Source organism: Tachyglossus aculeatus, chromosome 17 (assembly GCF_015852505.1).
Source record: "Tachyglossus aculeatus isolate mTacAcu1 chromosome 17, mTacAcu1.pri, whole genome shotgun sequence".
Taxonomy (NCBI): Eukaryota; Metazoa; Chordata; class Mammalia; order Monotremata; family Tachyglossidae; genus Tachyglossus; species Tachyglossus aculeatus.
This window is the reverse complement of record NC_052082.1, coordinates 17724966-17746301: the sequence shown is the minus strand read 5'-3', so window position 1 is coordinate 17746301 and position 21336 is coordinate 17724966. Positions and strand designations below refer to the sequence as shown.

Sequence of the window (21336 nt, the reverse complement as noted above, 5' to 3'; positions counted from 1 at the left end):
ATTATTAGCATATAGTAAGTGCTTAATAAATGCCATTATTATTATTATTATTTAACCTCTCTGTGCCTCTGTTTCCTCATCCGTAAGATGGGGGTAACACAGACTGTGAGCCCCATATAGGACATGGGCTGTGTCTGACCACATTATCCTCCATCTCCCCCAACACGTATCACAGTGCTTGGCATGCGGTCAGCAATTGCCCAGTACCGCAATTATTACTAGTTGATATATAGGCATTTTTTATCAAAAGACAAAGTGAGTGAATCAAAACAGTGTTCAGATATCAAGAAAGTTTGCACATTTATATTTGATTGCATTTTCTGTGAAAACTCACCCATCTTATTCAAATAAAATACTTGATTCACAAATATCTGTCTATTGTTAAGAAGCATGAACAGATGAGAAAATGATTTGACAAATTTGGGCAGAGATGACAGAATCCGGACCCTGCAATAAAGAATGCATAGATTTCACAGAAGAGCCTCTTCAGTTTTTGTCCTCTCTTGATTCGAGGGGAAGAGTGCGGTATGCAGAAAACAGAATCTGAACTTTCCCCGTTACCTGCCGATTATGTGAAAAGATTTGCTAAATGAAATTCAGGGTGTTCTTTTCATGGAAAGACCTGTTCTTCCAAGTAAATTTCCTCCTCAATCAGGAGCCCTTTCTCTTAGAGAACTTATCTCTGTGATGCCGAGGGAGATTCGAACGTAAAGGTTATTACCATAAACAAGAGAGGCTTATGTCATTATTTAATCTATCCAGTGCATCTTCTTGTTTGGCCTTTTGTCTCTGTAGGTGAGTTTGATATTCCTTTGTTGGATGCCTCAGAACGTGCCTGCTAAATCAGGAGCTCAGCTTTTAATGGTGCTGCGGTGCCTGAGACCCCTTCGAATTTTCAAATTGGTGCCTCAGATGAGGAAGGTTGTGCGAGAGCTATTCAGCGGATTCAAGGAAATTTTTCTGGTACGTTCAGTGACTTTTTTCGTAGAAAAGGTAAACTAACTTCCCGATGCCGCGGGAGATGGGACCAGGAGACTTAAGGGCCCTGCCCTGTCAAAGAATGGGAGCTGCCCAAGGAAGTTCTGGGAGCTGGTTTTGAAGTCAATGTAGTGCTGGGGCAAGAGCAGCAAAATTGAATTCGCAGATATCTAGCTACTCTTGTAGTCACAGAAGATTTAACTTATGCAGAATCCTCAGTAGACAGAAGTAGTGATAGCATTCCCGGGTTTAGTAAGCAACGTCTGTCTCTAGACGCAGGCCCACTGTGGGAAGGGAACGTATCGGCTAACTTCTCTTCAGTGTACTCTTCCAAACACTTAAAACAGTGATCTGCTCATAGCAAGCATTCGACCAATACCATGGACTGATTGATTGATCGTACTAAGAGTTTGGGATGCAAAACAAGTGATACATTCCCTTCATACAACAGAAAGAACAGAATTTCAGAAGCTATAGATTTTACTCCTTCTAGACTGTGAGCCCACTGTTGGGTAGGGACCGTCTCTATATGTTGCCAACTTGAACTTCCCAAGCGCTTAGTACAGTGCTCTGCACACAGTAAGTGCTCAATAAATACGATTGAATGAATGAATAAATACGATTGAAAGAATGAATTTTACTCCTGACTGCTAACTGCATAATGAGAAACCTGACCTTTGACTTTTTAGGCTCAGAGACAGTACAGGGAGATTTGGCATTCCAATAATTCCTAAGGACAAGACAATGACATTAGCCTTCGAACAGCATCTGGAAACTTTCCTGTTTCTTGGATTCAGGGAGTCAAGGCTACAGATTGACAGTGATTTCAGCCAGTGAAACATAAGGATTATCGCACGCTAGTTCAACAATTTGTGTGCTACATGAATAAACCACAAATATCCACTTTCTTTGAGTCAGATCGCCTTTAAGAATAATAATAATAATAATAATGGCATTTATTAAGCGCTTACTATGTGCAAAGCACTGTTCTAAGCACTGGGAAGGATACAAGGTGATCAGGTTGTCCCTCATGGGGCTCACAGTCTTAATCCCCATTTTACAGATGAGGTAACTGAGGCACAGAGAAGTTAAGTGACTTGCCCAAAGTCACACAGCTGACAATTGGCAGAGCCGGGATTTGAACCCATGACCTCTGACTCCAAAGCCCATGCTTTTTCCTACTGAGCCACGCTGCTTCTCAAAATGCAAAGCACTGTTCTAAGCGCTGGGGAGGTTACAAGGTGATAAGGTTGTCCCACGGGGGGCTCACAGTCAACTCCCATCTCACAGTCTTAATCTCCATTTTATTGAGGCACAGAGAAGTTAAGTGACTCACCCAAAGTCACACAGCTGATAATTGCCGGAGATGGGATTTGAACCCACGATCTCTGACTCCAAAGTCCGTGCTCTTTCCACTGAGCCACACTGCTTCTCTTCTTTAAGTACTTAATAGTTTTAGAACAAACATTGGACTAATGCTCATGCTGTTAAAATTTAGTGATGACTTGAAAAATCCATCTAAAGCTTTATTTCTGGATAATTTGAATATATTTAAAATATATGCTTGAATAGCACATGAAGGATAATTTAGCATCTAGTTGAGTATTTTAGCTAATCCTGACTTTTCTCTTCTGAAACGGAGATATATACCCAGAAGAGGGAGCTCAAGTGAATTCAAAAATAGAAATTTGGGGGCTTTGCTAGTGTAATCTAAAATACTCTCACATCTCTTCATCCATTCAGTCGTATTTATTGAGCGCCTACTGTATGCAGAGCACTGTACTAAGCGCTTGGGAAGTACAAGTCGGCAACATATACAGTCCCTACCCACCAACGGGCTCTACGAGCATGCGTACCCACATCCACTCAGACACACACACACAAGCACACAGTTACAAGCTAAGCACCATCATTAGCTAATAGAAGAGAGATTTTTTAAAACCCGACAAATATGAAGATACTCCTAGTACTTGTTTGATGAACAAAAGATAATACAAATACAACATCAGCCCTAATACCAAGAATAAAATAATAAGATTTCTTCCCATTTCCATAATGCATCACTCACTCTATCTGTGCATTCCCAAATGCTTGAGAGACATTCATTTTACTAATCCTTATGCCATCGGTGGGTAGTAAACTGAGCTGGTCTGTGTTGGAAGAGTTACCTTTTATTGCCGAAGTTCGCAAGCAAAAGGGTTTATGTAAAGTCTTATAGGATATATTTTTCCACCTGTAACTTTTAGGAAAGAATGTTGATCATTTCCTCCGCTTTGCAGGTGTCCATTCTTTTGCTGACATTGATGCTAGTTTTTGCAAGCTTTGGAGTTCAGCTGTTTGCCGGGAAGCTGGCGAAGTGCAATGATCCTCACATTATGAGAAGGGTAAGGAGCTCCCTTTTCCTTGAAGCCAAAAGTAAGGGAGCACAGCCTCTCTCAGTTGTAACAATCAATAAATCAAGTAGTTTTTTGAGTGCTTGTTCTGTGCAGAGCACTGAACTGAGCATTTGTGAGAACACAGTAGCGTTAGTAGACCCGATTCCTTCCAATCTAGTGGGTGAGGCAGACACTAAAATGAGGAAAGAAGCAATGTTATAAATTCAACTCCTACTTTGAGCTAATTAGTGATGGCTCTTCTGATGTGAAGGGCAATCCACAGGGAAGCAGAGTATGTGAGGTGGCAGTATACCAGGGATGGCTGGGTGTGAAGTGTGACTTTGGGCAAGTCACTTAACTTCTCTGGGCCTCAGTTACCTCATCTGTAAAATGGGGATTAAGACTGTGAGCCCCACGTGGGACAACCTGCTCACCTTGTCTTGTAACTTCCCCAGCGCTTAGAACAGTGCTTTGCACATAGTAAGTGCTTAATAAGTGCAATTATTATTATTATTAAGTGTGGCAGAGTACAGCTGTGGCATCTGAGGTGGTCAGATGGACGAGTAGCACTCCAGATGAAGTGGAGCCCCATTTTCCAGAGTAAAGAAATCCACATCACAAGCAGACCTTGCAAAAGCTGGGACCACACAGTAAGCTCTTAATAAATACCACTGATAGATTGATTGACCAGAGTAGAAAAAAAGAGTGGGAAAGCCAAGGCCATTAAGAACATCTCTTCCTCATATCCCCCATTAGCTCTAGCTTCTCCTTCAGCTTTATTCTCACTCTGTTCCCCAGGAAGTCAGCAGAACATGAAAGGATGATGAGAACATAGCAGGCAAGGAGAATAGAGTGCGGATGACATAGAACTAAACCACCACCACCATAATAGTAATAATAATGGTGATATTTGATAAGAACTTAGTAAGTGGAAGTGGAAGAGTTACCTTTTATTGCCAAAGTTCACAAACAAAAGGGTTTATTCATTCATTCAATCGTATTTATTGAGCGCTTACTGTGTGCAGAGCACTGTACTAAGCACTTGGGAAGTACTAGTTGGCAACATCTAGAGACGGTCCCTACCCAACAGCGGGCTCACAGTCTAGAAGGGGGAGACAGACAACAAAACAAAACATGTAGACAGGTGTCAAGTCCTCAGAACAAATATTCAATATTTCAATTGACAATTTATGTAAAGTCTTATAGGATATATTTTTCCACCTGTAACTTTTATGCAAGGATGTTGATAATTTCCTCCACTTTGCGGGTGTCTGTTCTTTTGCTGACACTGATGCTAGTTTTAGCACTGCTCTAAACACTAGGGTAGCTGCAAATGAATCACCTGAAATAATAATGATAATGATGGTATTTGTTAAGTGCTTACTATGTGCCAAGCACTGTTCTAAGTGCTTAGGTAGATACAAGTTTATCAGATTGTCCCACATGGGGTTCGGAGTCTTAATCCCCATTTTACATATAAGGTAACTGAGGCCCAGAGAATTTAAGTGACTTGCCCAAAGTCATTCATTCATTCATTCATTCATTCAATCGTATTTATTGAGTGCTTACTGTGTGCAGAGCACTGTACTAAGCACTTGGGAAGTACAGGTTGGCAACATAACAACAAAAGTCACACAGCTGACAAGTGGTGGAGCGAGAATTAGAGCCCATGACCTCTGAATCCCAAGCCCATGCTCTTTCCACCAAGCCGTGCTACAAGGGGCTCATAGTCTAAGTGGGAGGTAGTGAATCCCCATTTTACAGATGAGGAAACTGAGGTGCAGAAAAGTGAAGAGATTTGCCCAAGGTCCTACAGCAGATAATTGGCAGAGCTGGGGGATTAGATCCTTGGCCCTTTGACTCCCAGGAATCTGGAAGTCAATTTCTTGGCACAGGTTCTCAGTCCTGAGAGCAGGACTAATGCTCATCCACTGTTTTGGATGTGACAGCCCGCACCCTCCACTCCTCTGCTTCTAACCTCCTCACTGGGCCTCGTTCTCGCCTGTCCCGCCGTCGACCCCCGGCCCACGACCTTTCCCTGGCCTGGAATGCCCTCCCCCCACTTATATGCCAAGCTCGCTCTCTTCCTCCCTTCAAAGCCCTACTGAGAGCTCACCTCCTCCAGGAGGCCTTCCCAGACTGAGCCCTCTTTTTCTTCTCCTCCCCATCCCCCTGGCCCTACCTCCTTCCCCTCCCCACAGCACTTGTATATATTTGTACAGATTTATTGCTCTATTTTACTTGTACATATTTACTATTTTATTTATTTTGTTAATGATGTGCAGATAGCTATAATTCTATTTGTTCTGACGATTTTGACACCTGTCTACATGTTTTGTTTTGTTGTCTGTCTCCCCCTTCTAGACTGTGAGCCCATTGTTGGGTTGGGACCGTCTCTATATGTTGCCAACTTATACTTCCCAAGCGCTTAGTGCAGTGCTCTGCACACAGTAAGCGCTCAATAAATACGATTGAATGAATGAATGAATGAATGTGACACTCCAACATTACTCGTCATCACGATCCTCACCATTATCACATAAACATGTGTAACCCGTAGGCTAGGAATCTTACTACTTATTGCTATCTACTAAGTTAGTGAATCTTGCATGTCCATTTATTCCCATGTTTAATATGTTTTATGTCTCTTCTGCTTTAGGAAGATTGCCATGGCATATTCAGAATTAACGTCAGCGTCTCCAAAAATTTAAACTTAAAATTAAGACCTGGAGAGAAAAAGCCTGGATTTTGGGTGCCCCGAGTATGGTGAGTACTTTCACAGGAGCAGAACCTCTGGAAGGAGAGTTGAAGTACTGTTATAGATTGTAGAATAAACATACTTTTGGCCTATGACTATTCTTGCAGGTATTGTCAAGTGTTATAAGACCCAACCAGAAATACACTAGAACACACTAAAATACCAGTGCACATGAGGTTCAGTGGTAAGTCAGTATTTCAGTGAATAGCTACAGAGAAAAGTACACTGAGACGGACCCTTAAATAAGAAATTTTTCTTCATTGTTAAGTCGCAACACTGTCTTTCTCCGTGTTTCAGGGCAAATCCTCGGAATTTCAATTTCGACAATGTCGGAAATGCTATGTTAGCATTGTTTGAAGTTCTTTCCTTGAAAGGCTGGGTAGAAGTCCGAGATGTTATTATTCATCGTGTGGGGCCGGTAAGCCAGGACAAAGCATCGTCTGAGTGTTTGAAGCCTTGCCTTGTGTTGGTTTGATAAATGATCATTGTTTCCATTTATACAGATCCATGGAATCTACATTCACGTTTTTGTATTCTTGGGTTGCATGATTGGACTGACTCTTTTTGTTGGTGTAGTCATTGCTAATTTCAATGAGAATAAGGTAAGAATTCTGGGCTTGAGTGCCGCGGTTACCTAACCTTTCCTAGTCTGAAATGAGACATTGAACCCTAAGTCTACGAGTGAAATTAATCTGTTTTACACATTGCTTCAGGACTACCCAAGTGCTTAGTACAGTGCTCTGCACACAGTTAGTGCTCAGTAAATACGATTGATGATGATACCTTTCAGGTGTGATATTTCAGGTTACTGTTCCCCTGTTGAATTGATCTTGGTAACCGAGAGTTGTTTAGTGTAAAATAGTCCATCATTTGGGCCTGGAATCACTCCGACCTCTTAAAGTGTCGAGAGGAGCCAGCTGATCCCTGTTCTCAAATCCACCGTTAGGGACTCTTCCTCAGAAAAATATGATTTCTATTTCCACGCTACCAGCCCCAACTCCAGCTTGACTCCATTCTCTCACCCAGTTCTTGCACCCGTTTGCAGTCCATTATCCTTACTTCTGGAGGATTTGGGAAGTCGGCAATCCTCCCATAAATTTCAGCTTCCTACATTCTCAGCGTCAACTCCCAGATCCCAGACTGCTCCTCGTATCCCCCTTCTACTTTCGATGACCGGCAGCCTTATCTGCTGTTGAAACCCAGCTACCAGTGTACTTCTCTCACTCTCACCCCATCCCTCCATTTTGTCTACCTCAGGTGGGGAGTTTCTCCTTGGTCATATTTCCTCACCATCCATCCCCAACTTCCAAAATGTTACTGGATGAAGATCCAAATCTAAATTAGTGAATTACCGCTGTGCCTCCTTTATTTATCTGATCACCTAGAGAGGGCAGCATTTAATCATTGACATTATAAGGATACCAGATTCAGAAACCGTCCCTGACACCCGGTGAGATGGGCAAACTCTTATTTTGTTCCAGAAATGTTAAATAGCAAAGTTCAGAGTGTTTTCTTCCAAAGCGTGTTTTATCGGATTTGCCAATCTCCAGTGGGTCCCCCTCAATATGATAGACAGTTTCCCCTGAAGCCATACTTCGGGGATTTATTTAGGAGCCTTTTCCGGTGACAGACTGAAAGTCTGACCCTCTTTATCTCGATGCCAGGGAAATTAATGATTTCGAACGGTGTGAATCTTGGTTTTATGCCGCAATAGCTAGTATGTTTTCACGTCCGCTCGTTTGAATGTTCCGAGCTTAAATCCCGAAGGGCCTCTCTGTGCTTCACGTCGTTTATTCAGGGTACGGCTTTGCTGACTGTAGATCAGAGAAGATGGGAAGATCTGAAAAGCCGGCTGAAGATAGCCCAACCTCTTCATCTTCCACCTCGTCCAGGTATCAAAATGTTCCCACTTTATTCATACTGATGTTCATAATTCCCCATGAGTCAAAAATTCAAATTAGAATTGTAATTGAGGGGGCACAAGGAGACTAGGCATAAGTTAGTGCAGCAGTAGGAGCTTTCTAGAGAACGGTATTAGAGAAGCAGCGTGGCTCAGTGGAAAGAGCCCGGGCTTTGGAGTCAGAGGTCATGGGTTTGAATCCTGACTCCGCCACATGTCTGCTGTGTGATCTTGGGCAAGTCACTTAACTTCTCTGGGCCTCAGTTACCTCATCTGTAAAATGGGGATTAAGACTGTGAGCCCCACATGGGACAACCTGATCACCCTGTATCCTCCCCAGCGCTTAGAACAGTGCTTTGCACATAGTAAGCGCTTAACAAATGCCATTATAAAAATATGATTAAACTGGCCACCTAAATGTTGTTTGTCCTCAATCACAATATGAATTTTTAAATGACATACATCTGTTTGTTTTTTGATGATATGAGCAAAAAAGAATAGCCTGACAGAAACTGAATATGGCCATTATCTTCCAGGGAGCAAAGACTTTATTTGTGATACTGCTTCCAGAGGGCTATTTAGTCTGTGATACAGTAGCGAAATATGAAATGATTACAAAGCTAAAAGATGACCATTAACTCCGAGAAGATTTGATACATTTCCAACACCTTTGCTTAAACATTTCTCTTCCAGATAACGATGGGTTTAGAGCCAAGATGTACGACATTACCCAGCATCCATTTTTTAAGAGGACCATCGCAGTACTCGTCCTGGCTCAGTCTGTGTTACTGTCAGTTAAGGTGCTTTGAGTTGGCCTATTTCCCTTCCTTCTGTAGTTTGAGAGAATTTTTCAACCAGAGCTACACCCGTGGAAAGAGCAAATCCTGTCAAGATAAAAATCCTGTCATGCTCGTTGTGGGCAGGGAGCATATATGTACGAACTCTGTTGTACTGTACTCTCCCAAGCGCTTAGTGCAGTAATCTGCACACAGTAAGTGTTCAATAAACACCATTGATGATGATGTGAAAGTAGCTAACGCTCAGGGTCACACTAAACGATGACTAAAATACACTTTTTTCCTGTCATGAAATGTAATTTAGGCTGTTTCTGTTTTCATTTCAGTGGGATGTTGAAGATCCAGTGACTGTTCCTTTAGCAACGATGTCGGTTGTTTTCACCTTCATCTTTGTTCTAGAGGTACAGTAATGCATTTCTGGTTTAGTCCAATAAAAAATTCACTCTTTACAGTCGTAAAGAAATATCGTGGCTGCCTTTCATGTGTCTTTTCATCATTTGGTCCATTGTTTTAGGACAGTTACTTTAAAGACTTGCAACTAAAACACTACCTTTTTAACGTGTTCCTCTTCTTTGGACTGCAATTATATTTTCCTTGTTATTGAGATTAACAGTAAAAATTGTATTATGTGTTTATTTTATGTCAAGCACTGTGCCAAGTGCTGAGGTAAATACAAGGTAAAGGCACACTGGACACAGTGCTTGTCCCACAAATGTTGTCCAACCCCAAAAGTGAAATGTAGCCATCCCATCACAACAAACTCATTGAAAGCAGATTCACTGAGTGGGAAGAAGCAACCCATGAAGCACTGAAAATTCCAACTATCTGATAGTCCCATTATCCATCCAGTCATTCAAAAGCTATTTTAACTGTCAATCAGAATGGATATGGGCAATCAGTTGAAAGAGGAATTTGCTTGAAATGGAGTTCTCCTCTTTAACCCCAAAAGGAGAGAGTAAAGAGAGGCTAAATGTTTGAAGTGAGACTTCAGACAACCAAGTGTGGACCCTCCTTTTAGAAGTCCACCTCTCTTGTGGTCTAGATCACATTCCTGACACTTCCTTGGTGGCACACCTTCCCGACTCAACCAACCCAGTCTCAGAGCTCAGAGTTAGAGAAAGGCTTTTTAAAAATCTTCCTCCATCTAGGCAGGCTTAGTCTCCAAACAGTCTAAAAATAGATTACCTGTTTAGGAATTCAATATACACCAGTTCACATCAAGCACACACACTCAGCATCACTCAGCACGTAGGTCTCCATTCCTCGAAACCCTTTATTCGATTCTCATGACCCTCTACATCTTATAAAAACTCCTCACGATTGTCTTCAAGGTTCTCCATTCTCTGCATTCTTCATCCACAATTCTCCAACTCACCCTCTTCATTCCTCCAAATGAATCTTTTAACTGTCCTTACCCTTATTTCCTGGCTCACGCTGTTTCTCACTTTTGAATATTTTTTTTTCAATTTGGACAAGCAATCACTTACCTTGACTACTCTATTGTAATTAGGTTTATGTCTGTCACCCCCACTAGAATAGAACACCCTCGTAGGTAGGTAACAATGCCATTTCTTTGTCTGTACTTTCCAGTTACTTACTACAGTACATCAATACGGTACCACTATTTCTTCTACTACACAAACATGCACCCACACTTCCTGTTAGCATTATGCAATACTTACTGCCTTTCCACTAATTAGCAGCTCCATTTATCCATGTCTTTGTAAACTTTCCTTGAAGATGCAAAGGATGCTAGTGGCAAAATTAATGAGCAGAAAATGAAAAAACAAGTACATAGGAAAAAAATAAGGTTCACTTTAAAGTACAGTAATAAGCCACTCACCTAAGCTAAAAATCACTCCTTAGTCATATTTTTATTTCCTTTAAGTGGTGACAGGTTATTCTTGTTTTTAATTTGCTCGAATACAAACAATGCATTCACATTGTCCTCATTATTTCCTAGGTTACGATGAAGATTATTGCCATGTCTCCCGCTGGCTTTTGGCAAAGCAGAAGAAATCGATATGATCTCCTAGTGACTTCTCTTGGGGTTATTTGGGTGATTCTTCACTTTGCTCTGCTTGTAAGATTACCATCTTGCAATTATGTTTAATTTATTCTGGCTTTATTTATTAGTATTAGTAGTAGACGTAGTAGTGATAATAATAAATGACAAAAATAATACGCACAGGGAAGATACACATGCATGTTGCCTCCCTAAAAAGATTTCCTCCAGTCCCTAGAAGCAGAGCTTACAAAGCTGGAATCCATGGGCTCCCATAAGCCATGAAATCTTTCCTACGTCATGAGTGAGAGAGAGAGAAAGGGCCTCTTTCCTATTAAGCCTCTGATCAGAAAGGGTGTCTGTCACTCCCAAGAGAGGAGAAAAGGAGCCCTAGAGCCCAGGCTGACAATATGGTCCCGTTTAGCCGACTAATTCTGGAATTTTGAGACTGTCCTTGGAAATTTTAAATAGTCGTGTAAATATTCCAGTTTGGGGATTCTCCTAGCTAAATGTAACTCACAGTGGCCCACAACTGCACTTGTTTACTTTAAATGCTTGGATTTCCATGTCAGGGCTAGTCTATACTCAGTTTAATGCTAACAGCCTTTTGGGACTTGCATGTATGGAATTCCCAAACAGCTGGGATAGTTTAACCCATTCTCCCCAGCTTCCACTCCTCACAAATTCTGAATGCCACAGTCATTATTGAGAGGAAAGGGAGAAGACACACAAGTCCTATAACCCTAAGACCTGCTCTTCCAATCCCTTCTGGCTATCCTTCCTGAAAAATAAATTTTGCTTTAGAGCATGCAATGACTTCCAGCTGTCTTTCCTACTTGGCTTTGCTTTTTGGATAGCCACCATGCTCACTAATACACCCTCTCGCATATTGTCTTTTTCTGTCTTTCACACACACGCACACACACACACACACACACACACACACACACACACAATTCCAATATTAGAACCTTAGGGATGCATTGATCAGTATCACCGCCGTTCTTTTCTGAACTGGTGGCCTTTAGTTAGGCAAAATCCTTGGTCCCAAAGCATGTCATAAAGCCCAAATCATAAGAACTGTAAACAGTTGGGACAACCCTCTCAGAATAGGCAGGGAACAGATCTAAACATGGAGTCCAGAAGTCACTTGTGACCACCAAACTATAAGACTGAAAGGAATCTGAATATATCATCTATTCCATGCCGATACCTTTTGACAGCAATCCTAAGCAATCCTAAACAATTAAGAATCCAAGCTAATATTAAGTACCCTTAAAGAAGGAGGTTCCAAGGCTTCCTTGGATAACCCATTCCAATGATTGATAATTTTCTCTGCCAGCAAAAAATGTTTTAGATAATAATAGACTCTAGACTATAAGCTACTTGTGGGCAGGGATCATGTTGTACTGTACATTTCCAAGCTCTTAGAAGTGTTATGCACCAAGTGCTCAATAAATGTCATTGATTGATTGGCTGATAATAGTAATTGTGGTATTTGTTATGTACTTGCCACATACTGTACTGAGTTCTGGGGTAGATAACAATAATAATAATAATGGCATTTTTAAGCACTTACTATGTGCAAAGCACTGTTTTTAGTGCTGGGGAGGTTACAAGGTGATCAGGTTGTCCCATGGGGGACTCTCAGTCTTCATCCCCATTTTCCAGATGAGGTAACCGAGGCACAGAGAAGTGAAGTGACTTGCCCAAAGTCACACAGCTGACAATTGACACAGCCGGGATTTGAACCCATGACCTCTGACTCCCAAGCCCATGCTCTTTCCACTGAGCCACGCTGCTTCTCCAAAAATGCAAATTAATCAGGTCAGATCCAGTCCTGTTCCTCTCAGTAAGGTGGAGGAAGAAGAGGTATTCTGTCTCCGTTTTACCGATGAGGGAATTGGGGCACAGAGAAGTTAAGTGACTTGCCCGAGGTCACGCAGCAGTCAAGTGTCAGAGCCTGTATTAGAACCCAGGTCTTCTGCCTCTCAGTCCTGCACTCTTTTCACTAGGCCAAGCTGACATAACCTAAACCTTCAAAAACCAATACAAATGTCTGTTCTCAGTCTGTCCTCAGTCAGATGAATGTCCTGCTGCCTCTTCTGCTTAGTAACCCATTAAAATAGAAAAAAAGTAGAGCAAACCAGAGTTTTATTTCATTTTTTCAGATATCAGTGTTATTTTGGGTACAAAATGTTTTCTTAGATGTTGAAGATGGCCTTTTCTATATTTATTAGACTAACTTCTAATCCCAGTTTACACACCTTATTGAAATATTGTGCTGAACAGTTCTTAGAGGGCTTAACAGAGAAATGGAATGACTCATTCATTCATTCATTCAATTGTATTTATTGAGCGCTTACTGTGTGCAGAGCACTGTACTAAGTGCTTGGGAAGTACAAGTTGTCAACATATAGAGACGGTCCCTACACAACAGCGGGCTCACAGTCTAGAAGGGGGAGACAGACAACAAAACAAAACATGTTAACAAAATGAAATGAATAGAATAGTAAATATGTACTCTTCCATTTACATTCCAGAATGCATATACATATATGATGGGGGCGTGCGTCATTGTCTTCAGATTTTTCTCCATTTGTGGCAAGCATGTAAGTACAATTATGTTCAGTAGATGACAACTTTAATTGGTTTCAAATACCCACCTCAACATTTTAACTCCCACTTAAGTTAGGATTTTTGGCAATAAATTATTATGAGTGGTATTCTCAGATGCCCTGAGAGTTGAGATTAATCCTGGCTCCATCCCTAGGCTCTGTGCAATCTTGGAGGAATTGTTGATGATGATCATGATAATGATGGTATTTGTTAAGTGCTTTCTTTGTGCCAGGCACTGAACTAAACTCTGAGGTGGTAAATAGGGTTGGACACAGTCCCTGTCCCACGTGGGGCTTACAGTCTCAATCCCCATTTGACAGATGAGGTGACTGAGGCCCAGAGAAGTGAAGTGACTTGCCCAAGGTCACACAGCAGACAAGTGGTGGAGCGTGGATTAAAACCCATGGCCTTCTGACTCCAGTCCCTTGCTCTATCCACTGTGCCATGCTTTGGATCCTGAAATGGACCTAACCCATCCCTGAAGTCCACTGAACCCAACTAACCCTCTCAGATATTCATTCTTTATTCAATCGTATATATTGAGCACCTACTATTTGCAGCATTGTAGTAAACTTAAGGATCAACTAGAGACAATCCCTACCCAACAACGGGCTCACAGCCTAAAAAGGGGGAGACAGACATCAATCTTTAGGCTGTAGGACTAGAAGATCCTGGGGCCAGACCAGAGATCTCTAGGGTGAACCCTGAGGCCCACTGAACCCAACTAAACCCTCTCAGATATTCATTCGTTTATTCAGTCGTATATATTGAGCACCTACTGTTTGCAGAGCATTGTAGTAAGCTCTTAGAAAGTACACTTAAGGATCAAATAGAGACAAACCCTACCCAACAACGGGCTCACGGCCTAGAAAGGGGGAGACAGACATCAATCTTTAGGCTGTAGGACTAGGAGATCCTGGGGCCAGACCAGAGATCTCTAGGGTGAACCTTGAGGCCCACTGAACCCAACTAAACCCTCTCAGTTATTCATTCATTTATTCCGTTATATATACTGAGCGCCTACTGTTTGTAGAGCATTGTAGTAAGCTCTTGGAAAGTACACTTAAGGATCAACTAGAGACAATCCCTACCCAACAACGGGCTCACAGCCTTGAAACGGGGAGACAGACATCAATCTTTAGGCTGTACGACTAGAAGATCCTGGGGCCAGACCAGAGATCTCTAGGGTGAACCCTGAGGCCCACTGAACCTGACTAATCCCTCTCAGATTCATTCATTTATTCAGTTGTATATATTGAGCGCCTACTGTTTGCAGAGCATTGTAGTAAGCCCTTAGAAAGTACACTTAAGGATCTCAAATAGAGACAATCCTTACCCAACAACGGGCTCCCGGCCTAGAAAGGGAGAGACAGACATCAGTCTTTAGGCTGTAGGACTAGAAGATCCTGGGGCCAGACCAGAGATCTCTAGGCTGAACCCTGTGAGCTCTGACTTGGGTCAAGCAGGGCTGGATTGCCTTTGAAATTTCCAATGTTTTCCTGCCAGGAAAGGTCTTTTCAAACTTCAGGAGGCCTTCCCAGACTAAGCCCTCCATTTCCTCAGCTCCCCTTCCCCCATGCATCGCCCCAACTTGCTCCCTTTGCTCTACACCCCACCCGCCCCACAGCACTTGTGTATATATTCAATCGTATTTATTGAGCTCTTACTGTGTGCAGAGCACTGTACTAAGCGCTTGGGAAGTACAAGTTGACAACATATAGAGACGGTCCCTACCCAACAGTGGGCTCACAGTCTAGAAGTCTATATATGTACATATCTGTAATTCTATCAATTTATAATAATGCCTGTTTACTTGTTTTGATGTGTATATATATCTACAATTCTATTTATTTATATTGATGTTATTGATCCCCATTTACTTGTTTTGTTGTCTGCCTCCCCTCTTCTAGACTGTGAGCCCAATGTGGGCAGGGATTGTCTCTCTTTGTTGCTGAATTGTATTTTCCAAGCACTTGGTACAATGCTCTGCCCACAGTAAGCGCTCAATCAATAGGATTGCATGAATGAAAGAATGAATGAAGAATTATCAACTTTTCTCATTGTATTTCCTCTTCCCGTTAACAGGTTACACTAAAGATGCTCCTGCTGACTGTGGTCGTCAGCATGTACAAAAGTTTCTTCATCATAGTAGGGATGTTTTTATTGCTGCTCTGTTATGCCTTTGCTGGAGTTGTTTTGTTTGGTACCGTGAAATATGGAGAGAACATTAACAGGTTGGCATCACTCTACCTCATTTTTCTGGGAGTAATTTTGATGAGTTAATACTCTGGCACAATTCTATTAAACATGGCCATACAGATTGGAGTTTGAGTCAAAAATATATTTTTTTTTCCATCGAAAGGATTCCGGGGGAAGGGGAAATGAGTCACTGAAAAACATGAGAAAATGTTTGAAGTGGGTACGTGACCGGTCTGCTGTCTGTTAATCTCAGACTCCTTCGACAAATGAAAGGCTTCCAGGAAAGATTTTTGTTTAGATTCTTCCAGTTGTAACACTGGTTTATGATATGCCCATCTTGCCCACTCCCCTGGATCGCCCAGCTGGGTTCTGATTTGTGGGCATTTCTTCCTGCTGAGTGTGCAGAACAATCTGAGTGGTAGGGGAATCTCCCTATTGAGTCTTCTGCTCCAGTGGCACAGTAATAATAATAATAATAATGGCATTTATTAAGTGCTTACTATGTGCAGGACACTGTTCTAAGTGCTGGGGAGGTTACAAGGTGATCAAGCTGTCCCACGGGGGGCTCACAGTCTTAATCCCCATTTTACAGAGGAAGGAACTGAGGCACAGAGAAGTTAAGTGACTTGCCCAAAGTCACACAGCTGTCAACAATTGGCAGTCGGGATTTGAACCCATGACCTCTGACTCCAAAGCCCCGGCTCTTTCCACTAAGCCATGCTGCTCCTCTAAGGTTTTGAATTTGGGAGGGTGGGTGCAGTAAGAAGTCAGCATTCACTGAATCTTGCTCAAAACCAACATCTTGCTCTCGATCAGCGGTCCCTTGCTCTTTCCAAAGCCAAAGAAGAAACTAGAAAGTGGAAATGGGGGGTGAGGGGCAGAGTTTGGATGTGATTGGGACTGGAGTCCAGGCTTCGTCCCGAATCCCAGAGGGGTAGGAGGAGGGAGAGGAGTGGGTTCAGGACCTTGGTTGTGGAAGGGTGGGCTTTGGAAGCTCCCCCAGAGAGAAATGAATTTCCTGGGAAATGCAGGGTGCCCCACTCTGAACCCCCCAAAACCCACCCCTGACCCAGCTGTGGAGGGAGCCCCACCTGCCTCGTTTCCTTACCCCGACTTTTCTACCAATGCCAAATCCAAACCTTAGTGAACTTGAGAAAGAGAACAGTCCCTCTGATAAATATCCTTAAAAGTGGTCCATGTCTCGTGAACTTGCCAATCAATCAAGCAATGAGCAGAGCACTATATACAATGTAACAGTTGGTAGACACATTCCCTGCCTACAACGAGCTCACGGAGCAGAGAGGGACACTGCCAAAGATGAGGATATCCATACATAAAATCAGATGGGCTTTGTGGTTCCTCTGAAGTTGGAGTTTGATCTTTTCTTTTTATCCCCAGAAGTCTTTTCCTTAAAGTTTTTGCTTTAAGTTGGCAACTTAAAGGCATGAAATGGGGCAGGATAAAGAGTGTATACCTTTGTGTGGTAAATCTGAAAATCTTCAAGTTAACATTTCAATCATGTCCTGTCATAGTTTATTAACACCAGAATCCACACAGGGATAGCTGACCTTTACAAAATTTTTGAAAAGATTTTCAGCCAACATGAGGCAGGGTGGGGAGGGTGCTGGGCTAAGCATTGTGGTGGGATTAGGTAGAGAAAGAACTGTGGAGAACAGCAAATAACAAATGATTGTCGGACTGCGTTTTAGAAAAGATTTTCAGGAATTTATCTGTGACATTTTGCTATGAACGTTTTTCTCTTTTTTTTTTCTTTTTCAAACAAAATAGGCATGCGAACTTCTCTTCAGCTGGCAAGGCCATTACTGTTCTCTTCCGAATAGTCACAGGGGAAGATTGGAACAAGATTATGCATGACTGTATGGTAAATTCCGGCTATTCCTAGCAACTAGAATGTAACCCTCTCAGCTCCAAAAGAGTAGTCGGGAATCAAAGCCACTTTGGTATTGCTCCTTCGGAATGTTAAATAAAACCAGATCTCTCTCTTGTGGCCATTACGATGCTCCTTGTTTACCTCCATTGGTTATTGTTAATTTCAATAAAAAAATGACTTCTATTTGTATAGCCTGAGGCCTGGAGCCTGATTCACCCTGGAATGGTGTTTTACTAATTGTAATTAGAAAGAGTCCTTGCAGCGTCCAGAAAAATCTGATTTCCACCCAGGGTGTGGGCCAGGCCTTTGGAGAACCAACAACCTAATAGTCTTGCGAAGGATTTTACTGGTTCCTCCCTGCCCCACCTCCATGTCTTTCTAAAAGTTGAGCTAGAACCTTACAACTGAGAGAGGCAGTGTGGCTCAGTGCAAAGAGCCCGGTCTTTGGAGTCAGAGGTCGCGGGTTCAAATCCCGGCTCTACCACTTGTCAGCTGTGTGACTTTGGGCATGTCACTTCACTTCTCTGGGCCTCAGTTCCCTCATCTGGAAAATGGGGATGAAGACTGTGAGCCCCCAGTGGAACAACCTGATCACCTTGTAACCTCCTCTGCGCTTAGAACAGTGCTTGGCACATAGTAAGCGCTTAATAAATGCTATCATTATTATAACTGGAAAGAGCACAGGCCCGGGAGTCAGAAGGATCTGGGTTCCAATCCTAGCTCTGCTGTGTGACCTTGGGCAAGTCACAACTTCTCTGAGCCTCAGTTACCTCATCTGTAAAACGGGGATTAAGACTTGGAGCCCCTTGTGGAACAGGGCTATGTCAAACCTGATTAGCTTGTATCTATCCCAGCGCTTAGTAGAGCACTTGACACGTTGTAAGCACTTAACAAATACCATAAGCTTATAATTTCCTCATTTCCTAGTGACTTATTCATGAGTTTATGCTTATGTTCTCAATCAATCAGTGGTATTTATTAAGTGCTTACTATGTGCAGATCTATTTTATTTGTACATATCTATTCTATTTATTTTATTTTGTTAGTATGTTTGGTTTTGTTCTCTGTCTCCCCCTTTTAGACTGTGAGCCCACTGTTGGGTAGGGACTGTCTCTATATGTTGCCAATTTGTACTTCCCAAGCGCTTAGTACAGTGCTCTGCACATAGTAAGCACTCAATAAATACGATTGATGATGATGACGATCACTGCAGTAAGCAGTGGGGAAAGTGCAATTCAACAGAATTAGGGGACACATTCTCTGTCCATAACAAGTTTGCAGTCTAGAGGGAGATAATGTCAGGTGGGACATAGTTCATTTCCCACACAGGGCTCCTAGTCTTAATCCCCATTTTACAGATGAGGCAACTGAGGCCCAGAGAAGTTAAGTGACTTGCCCCAAGTTACACAGAAGGCAAGTGGCAGAGCCAGGATTAAAAACCAGATCCTTCTGACTTCCAAGCCTTTGCTCTTTCCAGTTGTAAAGTCTATAAATAATCTTTGGGAAAGACATGGGAGGTTGGCGGGAGGGAACTCATTTTGAGTTCCAGGTTTCCAGGAATAATAAACCATGGGATGTCTCAGTATGAAAGATCCTAGTCATAACCAGTAATATACAACTAATATATACAACCAGTAATATACAACTAATCAAATATTCATAATACTTGAAGGGGCCCCAGATGTGCTGATTTAATCATTTTAAGTTCATCATGTTTTTTCACCGAGGAATGTTCTTAAAAAAATAAGTCCACTAAATTATTTACATCGTATTCTTTGCCTCCCAAGGTTCAACCGCCTTTTTGCACTCCAGATGAATTCAAGTACTGGGCAACAGATTGTGGAAATTATGCTGGTGCTCTCATGTATTTCTGTTCATTTTATGTCATCATCGCATACATCATGCTGAATCTACTTGTAGGTAAGAAATGTCCTTCGAAAATGGAAGCATAAATTAAAAAGCCTGCATTTAAAGATATAAATACTTGATTGTTTCGGATAATTAGGTGGTATGAGTGTAGATAGGTCGTAATCAATGTGAATTATACATGGCTGTCTATTAAGCTTAAAGCAGGAAAGATGTTTTGATAGGGGTGGAAGTGAAAGTGAATTGCAAATGTCAGTGTCAACGTGATTGTAATTAAGGGGTCTACTTAGTCAACTTAGACCCAACTTTGTAATTGGGTTTTCAGTTCCTTTGAGGGCAGGGAGCATGTGCTTTGTTTCTGGAGTAATCTCACTCTCTTAGCACTAAGTATAAAGCTTTCACCTTAGTAGGTGCTCAGTAAATGCCCCTTGACTGACAATATTTAGGCACACTCCATCCCCCCAGTCCAGGACCTGGATAAAAAACTTAGTCCCAATTGTAGCTATGCAAAAAAAGAGTTCTGGCGGAGGCTACTTTGAAACTTGGCCCAAAATGCAGATTAAAACATCCATTATCATTAGTAGGTATTTTATTAACTGTTTAATTTCTGGATATCTTTAGCTATAATTGTGGAGAATTTCTCACTGTTTTATTCCACTGAGGAGGACCAGCTTTTAAGCTACAATGATCTTCGGCACTTTCAGATCATATGGAATATGGTGGATGATAAAAGAGAGGTAAGAGATTTGGTAATATATACTACACTCTGAATTTCTTTTAATTAAGCCTTTCTGAAGTGTCTTCATTTGTAGGGCAAATACGGGTCAAAAACTTCAGGATAAAAATCCCATGGAAAACTATTTGCAAAGGATACAATACTGTGGTTAAAATGAAAACTAAAGGGGCTCAGTTTGATAATAGAAATATTAACAGACTCACAGACTGTGAGCCCACTGTTGGGTAGGGACCATCTCTATACGTTGCCAACGTGTACTTCCCAAGCGCTTAGTACAGTGCTCTGCACACAGTAAGCGCTCAATAAATACGATTGAATGAGTGAATGAACAAGTATCGTCAACACCTTGAACCATTCAAATTTATTTCCAAGTTTTCTTCTCTGATGCTTGTTTTAGTGAATGTAATATTGCATAAGCTTCAGAGAAGAAGAAAGATCCTGAAGGCGTTCTCCCTTAGTGTGGTCTCGACCCTGAGAAATAGCTCCAATCCATCTGCTGAAAAAGAAGGCTTCCCTGAATCGCTGTTGATCGGTTTACAATGTTCCCCAGGGGGTGATTCCTACTTTTCGGGTGAAGTTTCTGCTGAGGCTGCTGCGTGGAAGACTGGAGGTAGATCTAGACAAAGACAAACTTCTGTTCAAACACATGTGCTATGAAATGGAGAGACTGCATAACGGTGGTGATGTAACCTTCCACGATGTGCTAAGGTAAGGTAGGCGATATTCCTGCACAAACAACTAGACATATCGGCCTAAACACCCCTCCCTCCATGAACGAATTGTGCCTGTAGTTCTGTAACCCTCTTTGTTCCTGAGCTGTGTCAGTTATATATGTATATCAGCACCTGTATATATGTATATATGTCTGTACGTGTTCATTACTCTATTTTTTTATTTATTTTATTTGTACATATTTATTCTATTTCTTTTATTTTGTTAATATGTTTTGTTTTGTCTGTCTCCCCCTTCTAGACTGTGAGCCCGCTGTTGGGTAGGGACCGTCTCTATGTGTTGCCAACTTGTACTTCCCAAGCGCTTTGTACAGTACTCTGCACACAGTAAGCGCTCAATAAATATGATTGATTGATTGATTGATTATTGTTTCCAGGGCTTCAATCTGGCGGGTCCAAATTAGGATGTCCAAATTTAACACCGACTCAACACCAATGTCTTATTAATAATATAAACTATATTATAAGAGTAATAATGATA

The 21336-nt window shown here is 41.8% G+C and overlaps 1 protein-coding gene across 1 annotated transcript in view; it reads left to right on the top strand.

The window, feature by feature from the left end:
• Positions 1–21336, top strand: part of NALCN (sodium leak channel, non-selective) — a 222614-nt gene that overhangs the window by 188080 nt on the left and 13198 nt on the right. Inside the window, exons 26-40 of the mRNA XM_038759721.1 lie at positions 796–963; positions 3258–3362; positions 6013–6119; positions 6409–6529; positions 6615–6713; positions 7910–8003; positions 8705–8811; positions 9135–9209; positions 10772–10891; positions 13357–13425; positions 15518–15666; positions 17420–17513; positions 19310–19442; positions 20010–20125; positions 20675–20832. Of these exons, the coding sequence (XP_038615649.1) occupies positions 796–963; positions 3258–3362; positions 6013–6119; positions 6409–6529; positions 6615–6713; positions 7910–8003; positions 8705–8811; positions 9135–9209; positions 10772–10891; positions 13357–13425; positions 15518–15666; positions 17420–17513; positions 19310–19442; positions 20010–20125; positions 20675–20832 (1715 nt within the window). The remainder of the gene's footprint in view (positions 1–795; positions 964–3257; positions 3363–6012; positions 6120–6408; positions 6530–6614; positions 6714–7909; positions 8004–8704; positions 8812–9134; positions 9210–10771; positions 10892–13356; positions 13426–15517; positions 15667–17419; positions 17514–19309; positions 19443–20009; positions 20126–20674; positions 20833–21336) is intronic.